The sequence below is a fragment of the Denticeps clupeoides genome, chromosome 19 (genome assembly GCF_900700375.1).
Source record: "Denticeps clupeoides chromosome 19, fDenClu1.1, whole genome shotgun sequence".
Taxonomy (NCBI): domain Eukaryota; kingdom Metazoa; phylum Chordata; class Actinopteri; order Clupeiformes; family Denticipitidae; genus Denticeps; species Denticeps clupeoides.
In genome coordinates, this window is record NC_041725.1 from 11,252,969 (window position 1) to 11,273,876 (window position 20,908).

The window sequence follows — 20,908 nt, forward strand, 5'->3', positions numbered from 1 at the left end:
TGGCCCTTGTCAAAACTTGCTCAAATTCTTATGCTTGTAATACATCTTCGCTTGCTGTCTGATATATCCCACCCACCACCAGGTGCCACTGTAATGAAATAATTATTGTTACTCACTTCACCCAGTCATAATGTTATGGCTGACTTGATGTATTTTTTGGAGTTACAGAAATTAAGGGAAAAATATGCAAGAATATCCAATATCCTTATTATATATGGAAATACTATGAATGTGGACATTCAAGAACTGTATCAACCAAACAAACATTTTTTTAAATCACCTTTATTTTAAGATTTTTTTCCAATACAGATCTTAAGGCATCTGCAAAAACACAGTTTCTGCAGAGGTTTTTAAAAAAAATCACTTTCCCCCAGATGTTGGACAGGGGCTAAACAAGGGTGATACATATTTTTTGGCATTTTTTGTTCTTAATGTATTTTTTTTTTATGATCAATAATCTTAAATTACAGCTATTTTCAACTCATACTCTTCATTTCTTACAGTGGTCAGACATCAGTGAGATATAATAGGACGGGGAAACAGTGTTTCTTCAATCCATTAAATATGTACATAGATAAAACAACACAGCAAAAACACACACAGCAGGCTGCACAGCACTACAGAAGAGAAGAACACATCAACTCAAGGCTCCGACATGGCTATTTACAGGTCCCTACTATCATGGCACGATGTCGTTAGGCTCTCACTTACTTACAGGGCAAATTTGTACTTTTACAGGTTTTATTTATGATTTTGTTCATTTAGCTGATGTTCATTGGGGACGGCATGAGGTTTAGTCCTCAAGGTAGAAGAGGAGTTGGGGTTATTTTAGGATTAGCCCCATACTACTATCAAGAGAGCTTGGAGCTACAGGGCAAAAGGGATGGGGTGAATGGGTTTGAGGGAGATGTTTGTAACTGGAGTTTGGTGAAAAGTGGATGGAGGGCAAACAGGGTTAGGGCTTGCAGGTTCTCATGGATAATACGCAACATCGGCATCGTGCAGCTCCACCTACTATCCGGCTACTCGGACACCTTCACTCGGAACGTGACGCGACCAAGGAACTTGTCGCGATCATCATTGTTTCGCAGGTCGGACCCTTCCACCTTGCATTCGATCGTGATCTCATTATTGTAGTCCTCCTTGTTCAGCAGGAGTTGCACTGCAACCAAGGGCTGAACATAGGTAGGCTGCAAAGAAATTAAAATTAAGTTTACTGGACCTCAAAGGTTGTGCAATGTGTTTTGCTATGAGAAAAACATGTAACATTACTACTTCTAATAATAGTATGCTCTAAAAATGAGCAAAACTGATTTTATTATCTGCATCACATGGATCTTACCAAACAGCAATATTATTTTGTGTATTTTAAATGTTATTAAACTAAGATGTCCTATGTGAAACGTCACGTGTACCAGGTGTGTGAAGCACAGCAGCTTTACGGCTTCACTTCTAATTTATTTGAACGGTTTAACTTACATGTAATATTTTACCGTAGTAGGGAAAGTACATCTTGTCAAACCTTCCTTCAGTGGGGAAGTATGACATCTGTAAGGGGCTTTCACTCTGAAAACGGATGAAGGTGAGGAGAAAGAGAAATTAGATTTTATGCACGTATTCACTATTGTGTGGCCAGATCTACCATTTTCATGTGTGGCAATTCATGATATCACCTTTGCCCAGGTTGCGATACTACTTAATATATTAATCATGAGAAGAGTTCTTCAAACATTCACACAAACCAAACGCGCAGTACAATCTTCCATAATGAGTATTAGAAACCACAGACAATGGAATCAGAAGCCACACATACACAATGAACGTACCCGAAGGATCATATCTCCAGCCACAACTGTTGACAGAGAATCTGCTCATTCCCAGCAGGAGATCGTGGCTGTTGCGTCACCCTCCTTTTAGTCAGCAAAACCTCTTCCCATGCACTTTTATACACCCATGATAACCCTTAATACCCAGCAACACTTAATACCCACTGCCCCCAACAGACCTATACCCCGTGACCCTCCTGTGGAAGCAGCAATGTCCCCCAAGGGAGGAATCAGCCTGCACTGCCGTTAAGAGTCTCCACTCTTAGCAACAGTCATTGGGTAGATTTTTACCAATGACATGTCAGGAGGTGCTCTGCTGGTCACATACTGATGTAAGCTTTGTGTTACGCGATGCATGATTGTTTAAAGCATGACTGGAGGAGAGGGTGAATTTAAATCCAGGAGAGAATTTAAATTCAAGCTTCATCACAAAGCTTAGCCTCTGTGTGGCTTTGATCCTGTAAACCTTGATTATTCAAAGTGCAGAACATCAGTGGAGATCCTGCACCCAAGCATTTCTAGAAGACTAGAAAAAGAGTCTTCAGTATTTAACCTCACAACTCACACTCACGCAGAGGTCAGAGTTGAAAGCTGAGACAGAAGGCATGTGGGTGTCAGGGTTAAAGGCATGTCAGTATGGTGCGAGAGTCTACTGGAGGGAAGTATCAGCAGGGCTTTCATTGCAGGCCAGGAGACCCAGGGAGAAGGGACGTTAGGCTGCTGATCATGCCAAGAGCCATCGTAAGTAACACGAATGGGTGGAAAATTGACACATCTATGAAATATGAGTCAGTGTTGCAATATGATCGGCGGTATAGTCAGACTACAGCTCGTTTAGATCTGAAGTTATACGACAGGTCCAGCATGAAGGCTGCTTAAAAGCACCAGAGACAAAAGCGTCACACCACAGGAGCTGGACAAAAGCGTTGCAGAAGCAGGCTGGGGCAAGGACCCTGGGGAAACAGCGGGGGGACTAAAGCCCGATGTCTTACCCACCAGAGAACGGCGTGTGCTACAGGTCAGCGTGGAGAGAAACCAAATACAAACATGTGTGTGAAAACACCTGACAGAAACACACAACCACACATACAGTGGATATCGGAGGTCTGAACAACCCCATTTCTAATTCCCGGTTTTTGGGATTAAAATAAATAGTAATCATGTCTATAATATGCATTTGATATATACACAAAAAATCTATTCAAGTCCATAAAGATTTCACTATCCATACCTGTTAGCAAGACTACAGTTATTCTGGGTGTGAAAATATGTGAGATGTATTGAGATTGGTGAGATTCAGTGTTGCACGTGTGATGATGATTGAAAACCTGTGAGTTTCACTGATAAAATGAGACACTTTTGAGAGTCTAGTACAGTTCTATCTGGGTGGTAGTAGCCTAGTCACACTTGCCTATGAACCAGAAGACCCGGGTTCAAACCCCGCTTACTACCATTGGGTCCCTGAGCAAGACATTTAACCCTAAATTGCGCCAGCGGGGGGCTGTCCCTGTAACTACTGATTGTAAGTCGCTCTGGATAAGAGCGTCTGATAAATGCTGTAAATGTAAAATGCATCTGATGGCCAGCAGAACCCACTTTTCAAAATGAAAGCCTTTCAGGCCTACCTTGAGGCTTCTAATGTAGGATTGGTAAAGGACATGTGCACATGTAACCAAGGCAGTCAAGATTTGTTTCAATCAGAAAATCAAAAGCAAAACTGCCTTCTGAGATTATATCAAAAATCTGACATTTTTATTAGGATGTGCAGACCTCTCACATTCATTGCACGCGACACACAAATGAGCTCACAGATGCTGATCATGTACCTCCCACCCACAAAAGATTTGGACAGACATTATTGGGCAGTTTACCGAGGAAGTACATGCTACTGAGGGCTCGTGTTACCTTTGCTGTGCAGTTTATGTAGGGCTCTCCTCGTGGCTTGAGTCCAATAATCTGGAGGGAGGCATAAAACGATACTGAGCAGAACAACAACAAAGGCACCAGGACACTGCTTTTATTTCATCTTTGGATGTCAGAGGCTGCAGACTGCATCTTACGCCACACCTGCTTCTGACAGTTCTGGGTTAGGGGCGGCAGGAGGGGGCTGGAGGGTGGACGCACACTTACCCTCTACTCAGGGAATGCGAAGCATTCCCCAGTACCCCCTCTACCCACCCCCAATCCTGACAAACAACTTTGTCATGAAAGCAGAGCAACAACTGCAGCTGGTAAACATGTACCGTACCCAGAATGCACCACCTCTGTGCCGCTTCCTCACAGCGGTGGTGCTGTAGGGTTGGACTCACCCGATTCATCTTGACCAGGATGCAGGGTTTGCCCTCAGCGTAGCCGAAGGTGTGGTCAGACAGGCCAGAGCACTGCCTCAGCTGACTGCGCTTGAACTGACACACCTTCTTCTCCGCCTGCTCGTCCTGCATAAAGTACTCGCCCACTATACACAGCTCGTTCTTTTCCTGCACCGTGTCGTTGTACTCTGGAACACGGGGGGAGACCAGAGGGCCAATGTTAGAATCAAATACACATTCTAAACCCTCAAATATTTGTCCAACAATTTTTGGGCCTTAAATTTCTCTCTTGGAAGCAACTGTACTACTAAATATTAATGTGGTTTCTCTTTCAAGTATTCATTACAAAGAACTGTAAAAAACAGACCCTATTATTCCTCACCCAATTTCACTGGATTTAAAATTATATGTCTGTGCAAACTGTTGATTACATTCCAAATTTGAAGGAAATATATTCATCAGAATATTTATTTCTGGTCAGCATCCCAAAAGAACACAACACTGAATATAACCAATAGGCTCAAAAAACACTGCTCAAAAAATAAAGGGAAGACAAAAATAAGACATCCTAGATCTGAATGAAAAATAAAATTCTTTTTTTATGTGCTGACATCAAAGAAATTGTCAATGGAAACCAAATGTATCAACCCATGGATGCCTGGATTTGGAGTCACATTTGTGGCCTGCTGAAGGTCATTTTGCAGGGCTCTGGCAATGCTCCTCCTGTTCCTCCTTGCACAAAGGCAGAGGTAGCGGTGCTGCTGCTGGGTTGCTGCCCTCCTACAGCCTCCTACACGTCTCCTGATGTACTGGCATGTCTCCTGGTAGCGCCTTCATGCTCACACCAAACCTTCTTGCCACAGCTCGCATTGATGTACCATCCTGGATGAGCTGCACTACCTGAGCCCCTTGTGTGGACTCCGTCTACAGCTACCACTAGAGTGAAAACCCCACCAGCATTAAAAAGTGACCAAAACATCAGCCAGAAAGCATAGGAACTGAGAAGTGGTCTGTGGTCCCCACCTGCAGAACCACGCCTTTATTGTCTTGCTAATTGTCTATAATTTCAACCAGTTGTCTATTCCATTTGCACAGCAGCATGTGAAATTGATTGTCAATCAGTTTGGCTTCCCAAGGGGACAGTTTGATTTCACAGAAGTGTGACTGACTTGGAGTTACATCATGGTGTTTAAGTGTTCCCTTTCTTTTGAGTAGTGTATAATATAGCATTCTGTTACATAATGTATTAAAACAGGATGATTAACCTCACAGTTGTGGATTCTAAGCATTTCTTTGTGTTGTATTCTTGGCTCAACTAATCAGTACCACATTGATTTGAATGAGGAGCATCAGTTTTGAAAGCTATTTATAGAATGGCTGACACAGACCATCCGCCGTTTTATATAGAATATAAATATAATCATTTGTTCTTTCATTTGAAATACACTGTCGACATTCATGGACATACGATTGACCGGATTCTTGTATCAAACATTTCAAGTCAACCCAGTTACTGTGGTACCGCCATATTAAATCTGTTTATAGAATTTTCTCTTTCTCGCACAAGTCTCATTTAAAGAACAGCTATCTACAATCCCAAAGTTCACACAATTTAAATGCACATACATCCACACACATGAAGCTAAAAACCTGACCTTTCTTTGCCTGGACTGGTGTGAAACTGACTGTTCCAGATTAAATGGAGTACTGGGCCAGTTCTGTACCAGACTGAGCTCCATATGACGTCACAGGGTAAACTGGGCAAAAACTAAAAGATGTTTATTTGTCCGGCTCACACGTTGATGGCCTATGCAAAATGCCCTCCCAGGACTCAACAAAGTGTTATTCAGCAGCAGCACAAGCAAACATTTCCTGCAATTAAAGCAGCATACAGGAATTTCGCCCTGTTCTCCCACAGAAATTGGTTCTGCAAGAGTGTTTCACTTGGGTCCAGACCCAAAACTTTAAATGGTTTAAAGCCCTCTAATGCAGACCAAAGAAAGCTTATTTTTGCCAATTGGTACAATATGTCCGTGACTGCGGTTAGTTGTTTTCCCATTTCCAGATGATTCTGTCCCTTTAGGCTTCACTGTTGGGAAAGAACTCCCAGAATGGCACAGATGGCACCAATCAGGATTAATCACAGATGAGATCAACATGTCTGTGCTGTTCTACAATGTATTTCATTCATCAGAACTTTTACATAACTAGCTTTAACATCCACTTTTATGAACACAAGTGACATTAATGTTACAACACCTAAGGACTGAACACTTCGTGACGTTAGAATAACCCTTCTTGCGAACCCATCCAGCTCAAAAAGTGAAAATATGAAAAACAGATTTGTCTATCATTGATGTTTTTGTTATGTTGCCAGGCAGTAAAATGAGTTTAAAGTGTTTTTTGTTAAAATGTTTTGACTGAGTCTAGGAGCATATGAGGCATTTAGTATTAAATGTGTTAGATGAGAAGGTTATGCTTCATCATTGCTTAAAGACTCACGTTGGAGGAAGGATTCCAAGTGCCTTACATACTTCTCATACTGTTGAGGATTGGTGCGGTTGAAGATAATGTCCAAAGATTTGGGTCTGATCACCAAGCCTGAAAACAAAAAAAACAAACATCATTTTCAGATGCTAGTATTAGTTTAATCCTTAGTTTCCATTGGAGTTGGACATATAATCAGAGATGTTTTTCCAATATGAGAGAAAGCCTATAGAAACTATAACTTGTGCAACCTCAAGCAGTCCTTTCAGGATGAAATTCATACAATGTCAATGCAACTTTGCCCACGTAGGGTTCACCAGGCACAGTCCTTGAGCAGCATGCCAGGACAGTGCATTTTTGTGACTGTGATGAAAGACACTTCAGCTTTTGAATGGAGCCCGGCGTACGCGCTGCTCTGTAGTAACAGATCCGTATCTGTTTAATAAGAGATATCTGTCTGCTTTAATCCCACACATGTATGGTTAAGGCACCGACTGCTGTTTCAGGCTACATCTCACACTGACAGTCTCCAGTCCTCCTCCTGCACAGACAGCATTGTGCTCGCTGCTACAGAACATTGCATTTCTTGGCAGCTAATGAGTGACGGGAGGAAGAGGGGGAGAAGACGGCCTGTGGGAGGAATAAATTGACGCTCTGAAGAGGATGAGTGTGGGTTGGAGAGGGAGAAACCTTCAAACTGTGTATAGGTCAATACTGCCCAGTGTGCTTGGTGCTGGAGAGATAACATCACAGACTTCAATCTCTGTCTCTAAAGCCCTACTTAATAAGAGTACAACAACAACAAATCTTATTGTGTTATAGACTAAGTTTGGATAGCTTTCAGGACATGAAATGAAAAGATGCTTTTTTGTCAGCTCTAACTGAGCTGTACCTGTCTTTTCGACTATATATATATAAATATGTGTGTTTGTGCAGGGGTAATAGTAACACCCTCAGTGCACACAGAGGCTTCATTTGTGAGTGAGGTGCACAGCTGACTCCTGACTGTGTAAAAAACAGAAAAGTGTGTGTTACTGGCTCAGTGTCCAGACGTCTGGATAACCACAGAGCTATGTGTGTGTCATGTGTGCTCCAGATCCAGCAGCCATCAATGATGTGTGCATGTGTTTTTCTTTAGGATGACATTTATGTGTAAGGGAACGTAATGTACACAGTGTACCAGCATGGGTTCAGTTAAGAGAACTGAAGGATGTAAATAAAAAAATTAAAAATCTGGAACAACTGCCTTTCCCCTGCCTTTGCAAATAGGATGTGGTTTAAACTGGAATCGAAGTTCCCAAATATCACATATATTCAGTGGAAGGTCCAAGGTGATTTTTAAAATAACAATGCAATCATAGATCCATTGTCTATGGCTGATTTGTAATCAGCAATGATGACGATGATGATGAGCCTATACATGCTATATAATGTGAATCACCTGGATTGGCGACTCTGTCCCGGTATTTTGGAGTGTGCTCGTCCAGCGTCTGCAGCATCACCCACATGGTGAGGGTGAACATCCCCGCCAGGAAGCCATAAAACACCAGGTAGAAGAGGAAGATAAGAGCTAGAAAGGCAGAAAGAGAGGGAGAGGGAGAGAGAGAGAGAGAGAGGGGATTTTTATTCTCAGTTAATCATACAGTCTTGGTTGAGTGAATGAACGCATTCTTCTCCAGATTGTCACGTGACCTGGTCCATTGTGCCCCAGCTTTCTGGCAGCCTCACTCTCAGATTAATGTCACTTTGAACACAGTGTGCTCTGCTGATAGGCAGGACTCTGCTCCTCCATGGCTGTTTCATAATTGCCCTCACTTGTGCTCCAACCAGCCTCGAAGGAACACCTCTAGGATGCAGAAAAATGCTCAAAGGCTCTAGTGAACTTCAAACATATTTAAAATCCAACCTGATCTCGCTTTTTTGCACAGCCATTTTTATGGGATCACAGCTGTATTTGAGTCCATTTACACTTATGATGCTACTTCACACTATTTCTATTATACGTTTTCATTGGGATACACCCACGTTTACTAGTGTCAATGTGTCAGTCACATTTTAGCTGCCTGGATTATTCTAAAATTATGTCAAAATAAGCACATGTTCATGTGTGAAGCATAAAGGGGTAAGTATATATGAAATATAATTTCTCTTTAGCACCCCCTGTGGATTTTGCAGCATGAAATTTTATCAAAACATGGCTGGAGGCATATTACACTGGCTCAGCAAAAAGGAGTCAAGTAGGTCAAATCATCAGTCACATCTATTCATATCTATTCATAGACACCAGAGCAGCTAACCTGCATGTGCATGGAGTAGGAGTAAAGCAGTGCATGTACTCTACTCAACGCACAGGAATCTGGAAGTTAAAAGATGCCATTTTCCCTGATCACACACTGGCCCCCACCCCCCATGTGAGAAAACACTCTTCATGTTCTGCCTGACAACAGTGTAAGCATGATGTGTATTCAAATGACATGTCTGAGTGTAAGACCAATCTCATTCATTCTTTACCACAAATCCTAATCATTTAAAGGAAAATCTGTCCTTTATCGTGGCAAACATCAACACCTTTAAATTCCAACCAGTTTTCAACCAGTGTAGTCAAGATGGGGGACTAAATTTATCAGAGCTCTGAGACTGAAACTACTAAACTATTTGTGGAAAGCTAGTGACAACGTCTTTAGTCACTGCACAAGGGTAAAATTAAATCAAATAGAAAGCCGGATAAGTAAAAATACAGGTATTGACACTTAATTCACAATAAAATACAGCAATTCCATCTCAGTCAGTTCATGAAGAGTTCAAGATCACCTGTAGATGTATAATAAATTGCATAGTAATACAGTGCTGGATACTGGCAGCAACCTGCCAAAATGCATCAATAAAAAAATCAATGCATGTTTTTTTTTTTTTTTTTTACAAGCAGAGGCTGTATATGATGAATCAGATCAGCATTCGTCGGTGCTGGGTATTAATAACACTGTGATATGATGTGTATATCATAAAATTATATATTTCCTCATATTGTGGCCACACCACCAAGAGGAACTTAGTGTACATAATACGGGAGGCTAAATTAAGCAAGCTCAAGAAACTGAATGAGGCAAAGCCCGAAACAGACCAACAAAGATCAACAATAAACGTGAGACAAACAGACACTCAGAGGACTGAAGGATGAATAAACCACCTGGCAGAAGAAGAGAGGACAAGTGTATGGATAAAGGCCACAGTGGTGAGATGAAATGGTGCACACATCTTGAACAAGACCAGATAGAAAGGGTTGGGGAGATGGGAGGAGAAGGAGAGAGAGAGAAGCTAAGTTTAATTATAGATGCATTTCTTCTTTCCTGACGTCTCCGAGGTAGATGCCTGCTATAAATAGCATGTGGGGGGAGGACAGTTTAGAGATGGCACAGCACTGGCCTGAGGAACGGAGCTCGCTGGGTTTACGACGCTGGAAAGATAAAAGTTGCGCGCACACACGCTCTACGCTGGCGGAAAGCGATTCATACATCATTTGGTCCCCACCAAACCTCAAGAACGTAACTTGTGAAACAGCGGCGTCCACACTGTTGATACTAGTGTCCGTAATGACAGGAGACAGCACTGTCTCTCGCTGCTCAAGGAAGCTGGCGGATGATAGCTCACAGATGTCCCTGGCATGGGTTTAAGAGCAAAGTGAATTCCTGAAAGAGCCGGGCAAGACAAGTGCCGGCGAGCGACGGACACGTCGGATGCGGAGTCGCAGGGCTGAACAAAGCGGGGGTCCAGTGCGGCGAGATTCATCGGGTCGGTGGGAATGCCCACCGTTGTGCAGGGCTATATATGGAAGGGAAGCACCGGAGAGGAGCGTTTTCTGCATAGTAACACCATTGTGCTCCCTCGCTGCAAAACGCCCACATCCACTGGAGAGACAAAGACGTTGCAGACTAAAATATCCTGATGAGTGGAGATCAAGCAGTGTTTGAAAAAAAAAAAAAAAGAAAAAAAAAGAGCCATTTTGGATTTATGTCTCCGCGTGTCATGGGGTGGATATTGGGCTCCTTTCTCCACCATCGGAAAGCTATTTAGAAGGTCATTAAGGCTCCTGGCGAGTGGCCTGCTGAGTGCTTTTTTTTTCTGGTCAGAAATGTGGCGTCTGACCTTTGAGGAAGTCTGCCTGGGCATGAGCCAGAGTCAAGGAGCAAGAGAGGGTGGGCAGGAGAACAGAAAGGACCTTGGTGTACCATAACCACTCTCCTCCGAGCGTATTGATCTCAGTTGGAGTTGTGTAAAGACGGTTCTGCTGTGTCAGGAGGAGTGCAGGGCCAAGTTCCCGCTCATTAGGAGTCGGCTGGTTGCTCCCCCCCTCTGTTTCGGACCGTATGCCACGACCTCTGATAGAGCTGCAGTAACTGGAGCCCTTAGCACGCCCTTCATCCGTGCAACTTCTTCAGTCAATAGTCAAGCAGCGCACTTCCTCCAACAGTCCAACAGTTCGCCTTCACCCCTAAACCTATTGGACCTCATGATTAGTGTAGACTAAACGAGTTGACGAATGGTCAAATGCTGTAACTGCAGACATTCGGGAAACTGTAGGGTATTGTAGGGTTTATGCATGCATTTCATTATAGATCGCATCTATTCAGCTATATTTCCTTAATAATAGAACCTATAAAGTACTGTTCACCGGCCTCTAGGGACAAGGTCTTTTAGCATATTAGTATCAGATATGATTTTTGACACATAAAGCATTCAATATGAATTACCTCATTACATTTAAACCCTAGATTAAATCCAGAGATTATCTCAGATGTTACACCCTAGATTACTGCATTACATTATTTTAGCCAATCTTATAATTTTGCAAGTTTTAGATTACTTTGTCTTCCACCCTGTTCCAAATATTTTCTCTCAGTCCCTTGCAAAAGACATTGGCATTGTACAGAACAGCAGACAGGACGTCTGAGACTATTCTGTTCTTGTGCTGTGACTGCGTGCTCTAGGCCTGGAAACCCAGTCCTCCTCTTATGTGCCCCATTCATATCTACTCCAACATGTCTACTCTGTGTGGTGTCTCAGACGAAACTCTAAACCTTTCATCTTGCCAAGATTTCCCATTCACCTAATCTCTCTCCATCCACTTTCCGTGTCTCTCTTTTTTTCTGCTCACTAGTCTACAACAGGTTTTATTTGACCCACGCTCAGTCCAGCGACTCGGGCCAAGATCCCAGTACAATTTGCACCCTTACCCCCCTGCCCTCATTAGTCCTGGCACCCCGGTTGGAGACTTCTACAGCAAGCGTGCAAATGAGCGAGTGAAAGCAAGGAAGACCCCCGCACGCCGATATGAGTGTGCATGAGTGAGCAGTGAGCGAGGCGGTGAATACCGTAGTGAGCAAATGAGCGACGCAATGAATGAGTGCGGGATCGAGTGAGCGCCAGAGAAAGGGGAGGACAAAGGGGAGAGCGACAGACGTTATCAGCCGCTCTCACGGCACTCAGCTGCTCCGGGGGAACAACTTCTGTCTGCTGACGGTAACTGAAGACCGAAAAACCAGATACTCCTCAGAGTCCGGAACCACCTGCCAGCGGGGATATAAATACCCTCGTGTGAGAAGCCACAGGGGCTGGGTGTGTACTGTACCCCCTCCAGAACTGAGTGGGCTGGGCGTGGAGTAATTTAAGGTACCTGGGACATGCCAAGAGCATGGGCTGAGCCATGAGACGACACCCTGGCCAACCTGTTTTTCTGTAAGATGATAGGCTTGAGCTTCGGTAAAATGCAGTGACGGAGCCCCTGGCTTCCACATTCATCACTCACATGGACACATGTGCTCTCACAACACACACACTCAGACAGGAAATCAGTGTTACAATTAGTCAGTCACCCCTTCCAGAACTTCCGGGTTTTTTATATTGCTAACAGAACAAATTTAGTTTAACTATACCAAACACTGGGTGGTGATGTGGACTAGACCGTAGTGCTCAGATTGGAAAACGAAGCTTCTTTCATTGATGGCTACTCTTAAACAGAACATGCCAACATCAGTCAGTGCCAAAAGTGACTGTCTAACATAACATGACACAAATGCGTGACACGGCACATCATACAGGCCAGAAAGAAAACGCATGCCTGGTTTGCATTTAATGCATAGCTCCAGACTGTGAGCCAAATTGGGATCATGTGAGTTAAAATTTCACCTGGTTCCATCAGTACAAGTGCATGATGATGTTTTCATAGTGATTCCATCTGTTTCATCTGCATTCTTATTTAAACATGCTAAGCCATGCCACCCTGTTATTAACACTGCTGAGAAAATGGTGCCCTGGGTTCATGTCATATATACTTTATACTTACCTCATCATGAGCTGTTTTATCCATATTGATAATGGCATTTAAAACTGCTTTTAGACCTTGTGCCACAGACAGACACATTTTCCATAAAAAAGTAAGTCAAAGGAAATTAAAATAGCAAAAAGTAATATATAATTTATTTAATGAATAAATCCCTTCACAGCAGCCAAAAAAAGGCCCAGAAGAAAAATGAGATGAGCGCCACAGGGCAGTAATTATATTTTAAAATTTTCATCATTAAAAAGCAAAAAGAATTGTTGAAAATATTTTTTCTCATGGTTGAAATAAATAAATAAAAATTTTTTTTTCATTAAGCAGGTTTTGAAAACAAAGTCCAGCTCTACTTAAATCTATAGTGGAAAATCTGCATTAAAAATACTGTAAAGGTCCATGGTGGAATGCAGAAATATATGGAAGGTAATAAGCACAGAATGAATGTACATTTGCACAAAAATCATGACTATAGATCAGTGGGAACCTTGGATCTACTTGATCCAAGGTTCCTTAAAAAGTTATCTTACTCTTTAGAGTAAATGTCGCTGTAAAAATGTACCTACCTGCATCTAGAGCTGAGAACCATGAGGAATCCCATGATACGATAATATGTTTATATATTTCACAATAAACCCCTCATGAAGCGGCTTTTGATGACAATAGTGAACAAAGCACGAGGAATGTTTCGTGCATGTTTCGTGCATTCCATTAAAAATGGCCTCCATCTTAGTCCCCATCACCACAGGCAGGGTAGGCGTGTCCAAACCTTTTACTGGTAGTGTAAGTGTTTCAACATGACTGCTGTCTGGGGCAGTTCCTCCCTTGCTTTTTTACAACACTGTATCTCACACCAATACATAAAGGTTTGCTTTGATATATTGTAAATAAATACCAGTATATCTATAACATATGACCTGAGGAAGTATCATTGTCTTATAATTTTGTATCCAATGCCTGGCTACAACATTGGCTGGAAAAGACGCACAGGAACCAAACCCAAACGTTCCTGACTAGCCCTTCTTCATATTTACGCTAGTATTATGCTGTAATAGAGATTATAAGAAATGAAATCAAGGTGGTCTTAAATAATATTCTGAATGAAGTAGTATACCATGTTAATGACTGTGAACCATGCGTGTGTGCTTAGGCAGCCCTGTGCAATGGCTAAATATGTCAGATAATTTCTTCCGAGGTGTTACAGTGATCAGCATCTTCCGCAGATGTTGCATTGCACCACTTGCTTTATAATATTCCACTTACAATTTCCCCAAATATTCCTCCATTTGCACCCGTTCTACATCATATGACAGGAAAGTGCATGCTTCAGTTTATGTGAGGCATACAAAAGTAATACTGAGATTCACGACCCTGACATTTCCAACATCTTCAGTTCCGTTTCCAGTTAAATTCCCCAGTTGATAGTCTGCGTCCTTCCATGCCATGTTCCTGACACTGAGTTTATTCAGCACGAGTGAAAATGTAGTAAAAATTAGCTTATTACCGTGCAGAGCCACGGTACAGACCATGTTGTTCTTAACAACACTAAGACCAAATTCCCACTGCTGATTGCCTGGGTCACAGGAGACCCTACCTGAGGAAACACCCAGAACCTCCTGCTGTTTAGAGAACCAGTCCAGTTATTGAGAAATATATGTAAATATATAAAAATGTGTGTTCTGAACACGCCTTGTAATGACCGATTTATTTTAAAGGTCAAGCAGGCAATTTCATGGCAAATTAAGAAGAGACTGCATGCATGGAGTAGAAAATTCAACGTTTTTTTTTTTAGGGCTACGTCCATGAAGGAGATTTCTCAAAGAGCACACCCAGTTTCTCTTCTCTATGTTAATTAGGTGTGCCTGTATTTCATAAAAAAAAAAAAAAAAAGAAAGATGGTGAGGGAGAAGGTGACACGGATAAGGGGAAGAAAGGGGAAACGCAAGGGCAAAGGCCCCCACTTCATCTTACCCCGTTCGACTCATCTGCATTCTAGGTGTGCCTGTCCTCCTGCGGCAGCGCAAGCTGAAGGGTGTAGAGCAGGGGTGTGGCGTGTGGAAGGGTGTATTTTTCCACGGCCGCAGCTGGGAGCAGCTCGGCCGTGGAGAACGACAGCAGCATGGGGAACTGATGGAGGGAGGCGGCGGGGGGGAGTCAGGAGCCAGCAGCTGCTTCTCCCCATGCACCTCTCGGCCCTCAGGGAGACACTCAAGCACGGAGCTGCCTCAGCAAGTCCCTTCACCCCCTGCAACGCAGGCTATTCATGTAAATGCATTTATATTGATTATCACGCTGGCCACTGTCAAAAAGCAGCATTACAAAGGGGCACTTGTTCAGCTCGGGCTGAATTAACAGTAGTTAATAGTACAGCAGTGTGATAATCATCACTACCAACTGCATCATTAATCAATTTAACCAATCAGTTAATCAGAATCGATTTATGTTAATAGCTGTGGGAGATTTTGATCATTTAGGATGACATTAAAAACGCAGTCTAAAATATGTTGAATTTAACAGCAGGCTGGAGAGGCGCATACTTTACAATAAAACTAAATCTGTCCAAATAAATTCAGATTTTTATGTTTATGTTGAATGTTCAATGAGATTGAATACCACAGCGGTCCTTTATCTCCAAAATGTTCTCGACTCTCACACTTTCACAAACCTCTCACAACCCCCTTTACACACACACACACACACAGAGTACACAGAGCACATGGCTGCGACCTACCGGGGTCATGCCATGCCTCACAGGCCATGACTGAGGCACAATGTTTCATTGATAAAACGCCATAACCGGCTCATTGTTGGCCATATGAAAGACCTACATCACTGCCACATGGCTGATCCTATTAGACAGGAGCGGCCTGAGCTGCCTACGGTAAACAGTCTATCCGAAACCCCAATGTCCATTTACTGCATAAATGGACACCATCTCTCCACAACCACCAACCCATTCATTCATTCATGCACAGATAAACAAACACCTGTTTAACGGCAGCTTCTGTGGTAGGAGAGGTCAGGGACAGTAATCAATACACCAATACGCTTTCTCTAGTGACACCATGATGCTGACATCCTTTCCATATATAGAAAGTAGTGCTGAAAATTGAAAGGTGAAACTAAAAGAAATCTTTTCTTGATTATGACTTATGATTACATATTTTATAATTATGATATTGAACTGTGAGTGATTCGTCTTCTTCACTTACATAGATATCAGAAAATAATCCTGCAATATACTGGCAAATCAGCATAATTGTGATATAATCTTCAACATTAAGCCATCTTGGTGCCATGAATGTGATGCTACAATATGTAATGTGTGTGTAAGGTGAATTAACACATTTATTATTTAGCTGTTCAAAACTACTAACTACAAAAAGACACCAAAGAAAAAAAAAGCATGTGCATCCAAAAATATTTTAGGTTAGGTTCCGTACATTAACAGTCACTACAGACTGCATGTGTGTGTGTGTGTGTGTGTGTGTGTGTGTGTATTGCAGTACTCAGCCCATGGGTTCTTATTGCAGTACTCAAAATACTCCTGTTTGCACTCCCGTTCATGGCCGATGGACACTGGGGTCTCTTGAGATGTTGGTGATCATGCAATAAGGCTTAGTGATTTCAGTCTTAGCACCATTAAAGTGCAGCGCATGTCAGTCTGTGGTGGAGAGGAAGCAGAAGTAAGTAAAGCTGTCGTGGCCGGAGCAGTGCGAAGCTGAGCTAATCCACCGGGACATCAGACGGACAGCCGCGAAGAGTGAGAGTGATGACCGGGGGCGAGAGAGAGGCTTGCCCATTAACTTTGGCCAAATCCTTTTATCTCTTCACTACCAATCTCTCCCTCTCCCTCTCACATATTCAAGAGAAAACTGAGCACCACAGGGAGAGCAACAGCATAAAAAACATCTCGGCCATTAATTGGACCACCGGAACCGCTTTAGCCCTTTTTCACCTACTCAGGGCAAATCGAACAAGTAACTACTCGCACGTCCAGGCCACATGGTAAAAAGCATGGGCCCTTGGCCACTCGTGCAGATTTTACGACGCCTGCATGTGGCAGAATCATCAAGTCACCGGACACCCTGACTGACAATCCTGCGCTGGACTGCGATATATCTGACGCTGGCCGACTTCTCGGCAGGCCTGCTGGTGGACGGCACACTCGCAGCAGCGGATCGCCAGAGCCCGGGCTCCTTAGGTTCCCGCTGAGCTACACTCGTGGGTATGGGGGCTTATTTTTAGCTGCCATTATTCCAGCACTTGCTGCACCTTCCGAGCCACATCTGCTTCACTCGTGCGTGGGATGGATTTGACCTTGAGATGAGGGGTGGGTGGGGGGATAATGGAGGAGAGCGAGACTGCACCAATTCCTTACGTCTGGCAGCCGGTCACAGAACATGCAGAACAAGTTCAATCCAGGCTATCATCCGTACGCACATCTGAGGGGACATGCAGGTTCAACCTCGCGTCACCCAAAAGCTGGCTGGTATTAGGTGCAATGAAATGCTCTGTATCTTTAAATGCCGGTAGGCAGGCTGCGCGAAAACCTGGACTGGCAGCGGAGGGCAGAGGATCGGGTTCTCAAGGCAGCCTTTTCCTTTTCGCATTTTGCCGGCAGTGATAAGTTACACTAATAAGCGTGCAAGGGGGCGAGACACGCTGCATTATTATAGTCCGCTGGCAACTTCCTGTCTCATCAGCCAATGCGAGAGCAGAAGGATCAGCCCAAGACGTGGAATTTTCCCATCGTGGAGCATCATTTCCATTTCAAATGAACCCAATGCACAATCCCCTTTTTCAACCCCTTTACAGCCTCTATCATGCATCTAAATTGAATCTATGAGATGAAGATATTAGCATATATATACTATATGATGACATGTCGGATTATGAAGTGACAGAAACGGGCGCCCTTTTCTGCAAGGGATGTCTTAGAATTAAAACGTTGATTTGGTTGTCAGAAGGACGGCTGAACGATTAATAGACCGACATGTCTAAAGCCATCGATCACTGAGGGCTGAGCCATTTCGACAGGATTACGTGAAACGGGCTCGACGTGGCCTTATTTCTGCGCCCTTTCTTCGGAGATCGGATGTTTTGGCTCCGTTCATTTTAAAGATTCGCATCGCTCGGTTCCCAAGCGGCTCCAGCTTATTTCAGTCTGTGGCCATCACACATACACATCCATTATTATGTTATAAATAAATAAATGATTATTACATTACCCAATAGCACCTAATTATATTAACTGTTGTTCTTATATGAAATTACAAGTAAACGGTTGCTAATATAATACAATTTAACGCTGAATGATATTTACGTTTTATGGGTTTATGATTTGGCTCCGACCACGCCGTGACCTGGTTAGTGAGACGGCACGAAAGCTGAGCCCTGATTTTTTTGTGTCAGAAAACATTGATCTTTTGCCTTGACCTCAATGCAAGTCAAACCTCAAATTGTACAAAAAAAAAAAAAAAAAAGATGTCGTTTTTAGGTCATAAACAGTAACGAATTAAAAAAAAAAAAAGTCTCGTTCGCAGGGACCGATACAACCCGGCTCGTTCGAACCGAACCGAATCGTTAAGAAAGAGCCGTTCGTTCGTGAACGACACACCGCTGATTCCCCACTACTGTTAGCGCTACAAATATGGCTAATTAATCTGGTTTTCCACACTGTGGCACAGATCTACGGCGTCGTGCTTTACGTGCAACAGCGCCATGTCAAATGCACGTGTTCGAATATGACCAAACCAACGCGAACATTGTAATTGAATGTTAGAAATCAGGATCTGCAGTTTCTTGCGGCCAAGCGACGTCAGCTGCATTGGCACCCATAAGAAACCGCAGCCTTCCCCAACATGGACATCGACCCTGTTACATACGGCTTTATTTATCGCTGGCTGCAGTGATTTGGAGACACATGCGCATTTTCTCCGAGAATCGGTGCGAAAGGGGCGAAAATGCCGCACGAATCTCTTGACTGGTAAAAAAAAAAAAAAAAAATGAATGAAAGAAAGACGGCATTTCTCCACACGTTCTGGATTCACGCCTTTTAGCACACAGCGGCTGTGCGCCGCGGTCTCGGGTCTTCTGCCCCCCCCAAAAACCGGTTTCTTACCCCAGCTGCCTGCGGTGCGACCAATGAATTCCCCAGTCCGCGGGTTGTAGATAAAATCTTTCCAACTGGACTGATTCTCCTGAGGTTTGTCCTCCTTGTTCGACATCTCTGGCTTCAGGTGGCGCGGGTTAGCGTGTGAGAGGAGGTTTTGTCGCACGCAGCCGTCTTCGGAAGGGGAAATAAATAATGGGGTGCCAGCGTGCGGAAAAGAAACGAGGGTCCTCGCAGGGTCGTGGTCCGCACAGCCGCTCCGCTCTCGGAGAATTGGCGTTCGAAACTGCACGGCGCATGCGCACTGCGCCAGCCTGCATTCCTGCATAAGCGCACCGAAGTCAAGGGGATCGATACGCCCGTCGATGGCCATTCCTTACCACCATCCCAACGGGAAAAAATGATCAGAACGAAAGCCCATAAATAAATAAAAACGAAGATCACCCTCCAAACTACTGACTATGTAATAAAAAATGTACTGTACATGGCGTACCCTTATGTAATTAATACTACCCAATACCTAATACTACCTATCAAACTAATAACCAACATCTTTAACCAGTAAGAAGAAAAAGCTGGAACATTGAGGCATGCTTGCCAGCTTCGTTTAAAAAAAAAAAAAAAAAAACAGGGTTACAACTGATCGCTGCAATTGGACCAAATAAATTCCTAAGCCATGCAGCTTTGTTGCGAAAAATTGTAAATGTCAACGGGAATGAACGTCTCAGAACGAAATTTAGTGTGAATGTCCTGCTCAGCCTACTCTTCCGATGCTCGAACTCTCACCTGACCTGCAGCCTGTGCTCACTTGAGGGAACACACATCATTTGCCACTTTACTATAAATACCTTGAGCAGCATTGTGCAAGGGTAGCCATGTGAGAGGCGATCCCTGCTGTTGCCATGCCACAGGTTTGTGCCTGCCATTGTGTTTTTGGACTGTGGACCACTTAATATCCACGGACCACGTAAGTGATGTGAGAATGACACTAGCCACACAAACTGCTGTGTTCAGAACGGACCCAACCCTAAATAATGTCCACTTGGAAGCAGTGCGCAGACACTGGTCGCTGGTGAAACGGGGTAGTGGTGAAGTGAAAATTGTGCTCAGCAGCAGACTGCCAATAAACTAGGGCGTCACTGGAAAACATCAAGGAACATATTTCATTCCACCTTTTTTTGCACAGACTACCACATGTCTGTTCAGGTCACTTGATTTAACCTACACAAGGGTTGGAATGAAACCGTTCTGGCTGGGGGGGGGTCTACAAGAACAGGTTTGGGGATGCCTGGGATAGCATGTGAAGCAAGACACAGTAAAGGTGCAAAAACACAGCCACACCTTAAACCCCTGTTCAATACAGCACAGAAAGCAGAAAGGTGTATGGTTATCACTGAATGGGTCTTACTTCTTTGTTCATAAAGATATGTTCATAGGGGCAGCATAAAAATCAACACATTTGTGGCATTACAAAAACGTATGTGTCTGAACCGCAATCTATGGACTAAATTTCGCAGGACATCAAAAGTTATCCTTTGCGTAAAAGAGCAGCTTTCTTATTTCAGTATACAAAACACAATTGTAACCAAAATTATATGTTTATATATGTGTATATACATACATACATACATATGACATTGTATTCGCAAAACCAAAAGAATAATATCTCATGTGAGAATACAAACAGGAAAAGTGACAATCTGTCCCGTTGTCTTAAAAAATATATATCCACCAGTGTTTCTCAGAAGGCAAGGCAGTGTCCCTGGGAGAGGCTTTCGCGTGTCAGCTTTACGATACAAAGAAAAAGACGTTGGTGAGAGATGGCAAAACATGCCACACGTAC

General features: G+C 43.3%; 1 protein-coding gene across 1 annotated transcript; it reads right to left on the reverse strand.

The window, feature by feature from the left end:
• Positions 1-981: 981 nt before the first annotated feature.
• Positions 982-19,453, reverse strand: atp1b3b (ATPase Na+/K+ transporting subunit beta 3b). The gene is made up of 7 exons (XM_028962795.1): positions 19,075-19,453; positions 8,064-8,192; positions 6,638-6,736; positions 4,136-4,323; positions 3,732-3,782; positions 1,480-1,566; positions 982-1,190 (listed from the first exon to the last, which is right to left on the reverse strand). Exons 1-7 carry the CDS (start codon positions 19,436-19,438, stop codon positions 1,023-1,025), a joined length of 1,086 nt encoding a protein of 361 aa, XP_028818628.1. The 5' UTR covers positions 19,439-19,453; the 3' UTR covers positions 982-1,022.
• Positions 19,454-20,908: the final 1,455 nt, after the last annotated feature.

Excerpts from the sequence above, each read along its gene's own strand:
- atp1b3b (XM_028962795.1), bottom strand. The coding sequence starts at position 19,438 with ATGGCCATCGACGGGCGTATCGATCCCCTTGACTTCGGTGCGCTTATG. Across the intron at positions 6,737-8,063 it reads GGACAGAGTCGCCAATCCAG|GCTTGGTGATCAGACCCAAA; the intron begins GTGATTCACATT and ends TTTTGTTTTCAG. Across the intron at positions 1,567-3,731 it reads ACATAAACTGCACAGCAAAG|AGTGAAAGCCCCTTACAGAT; the intron begins GTAACACGAGCC and ends ATCCGTTTTCAG.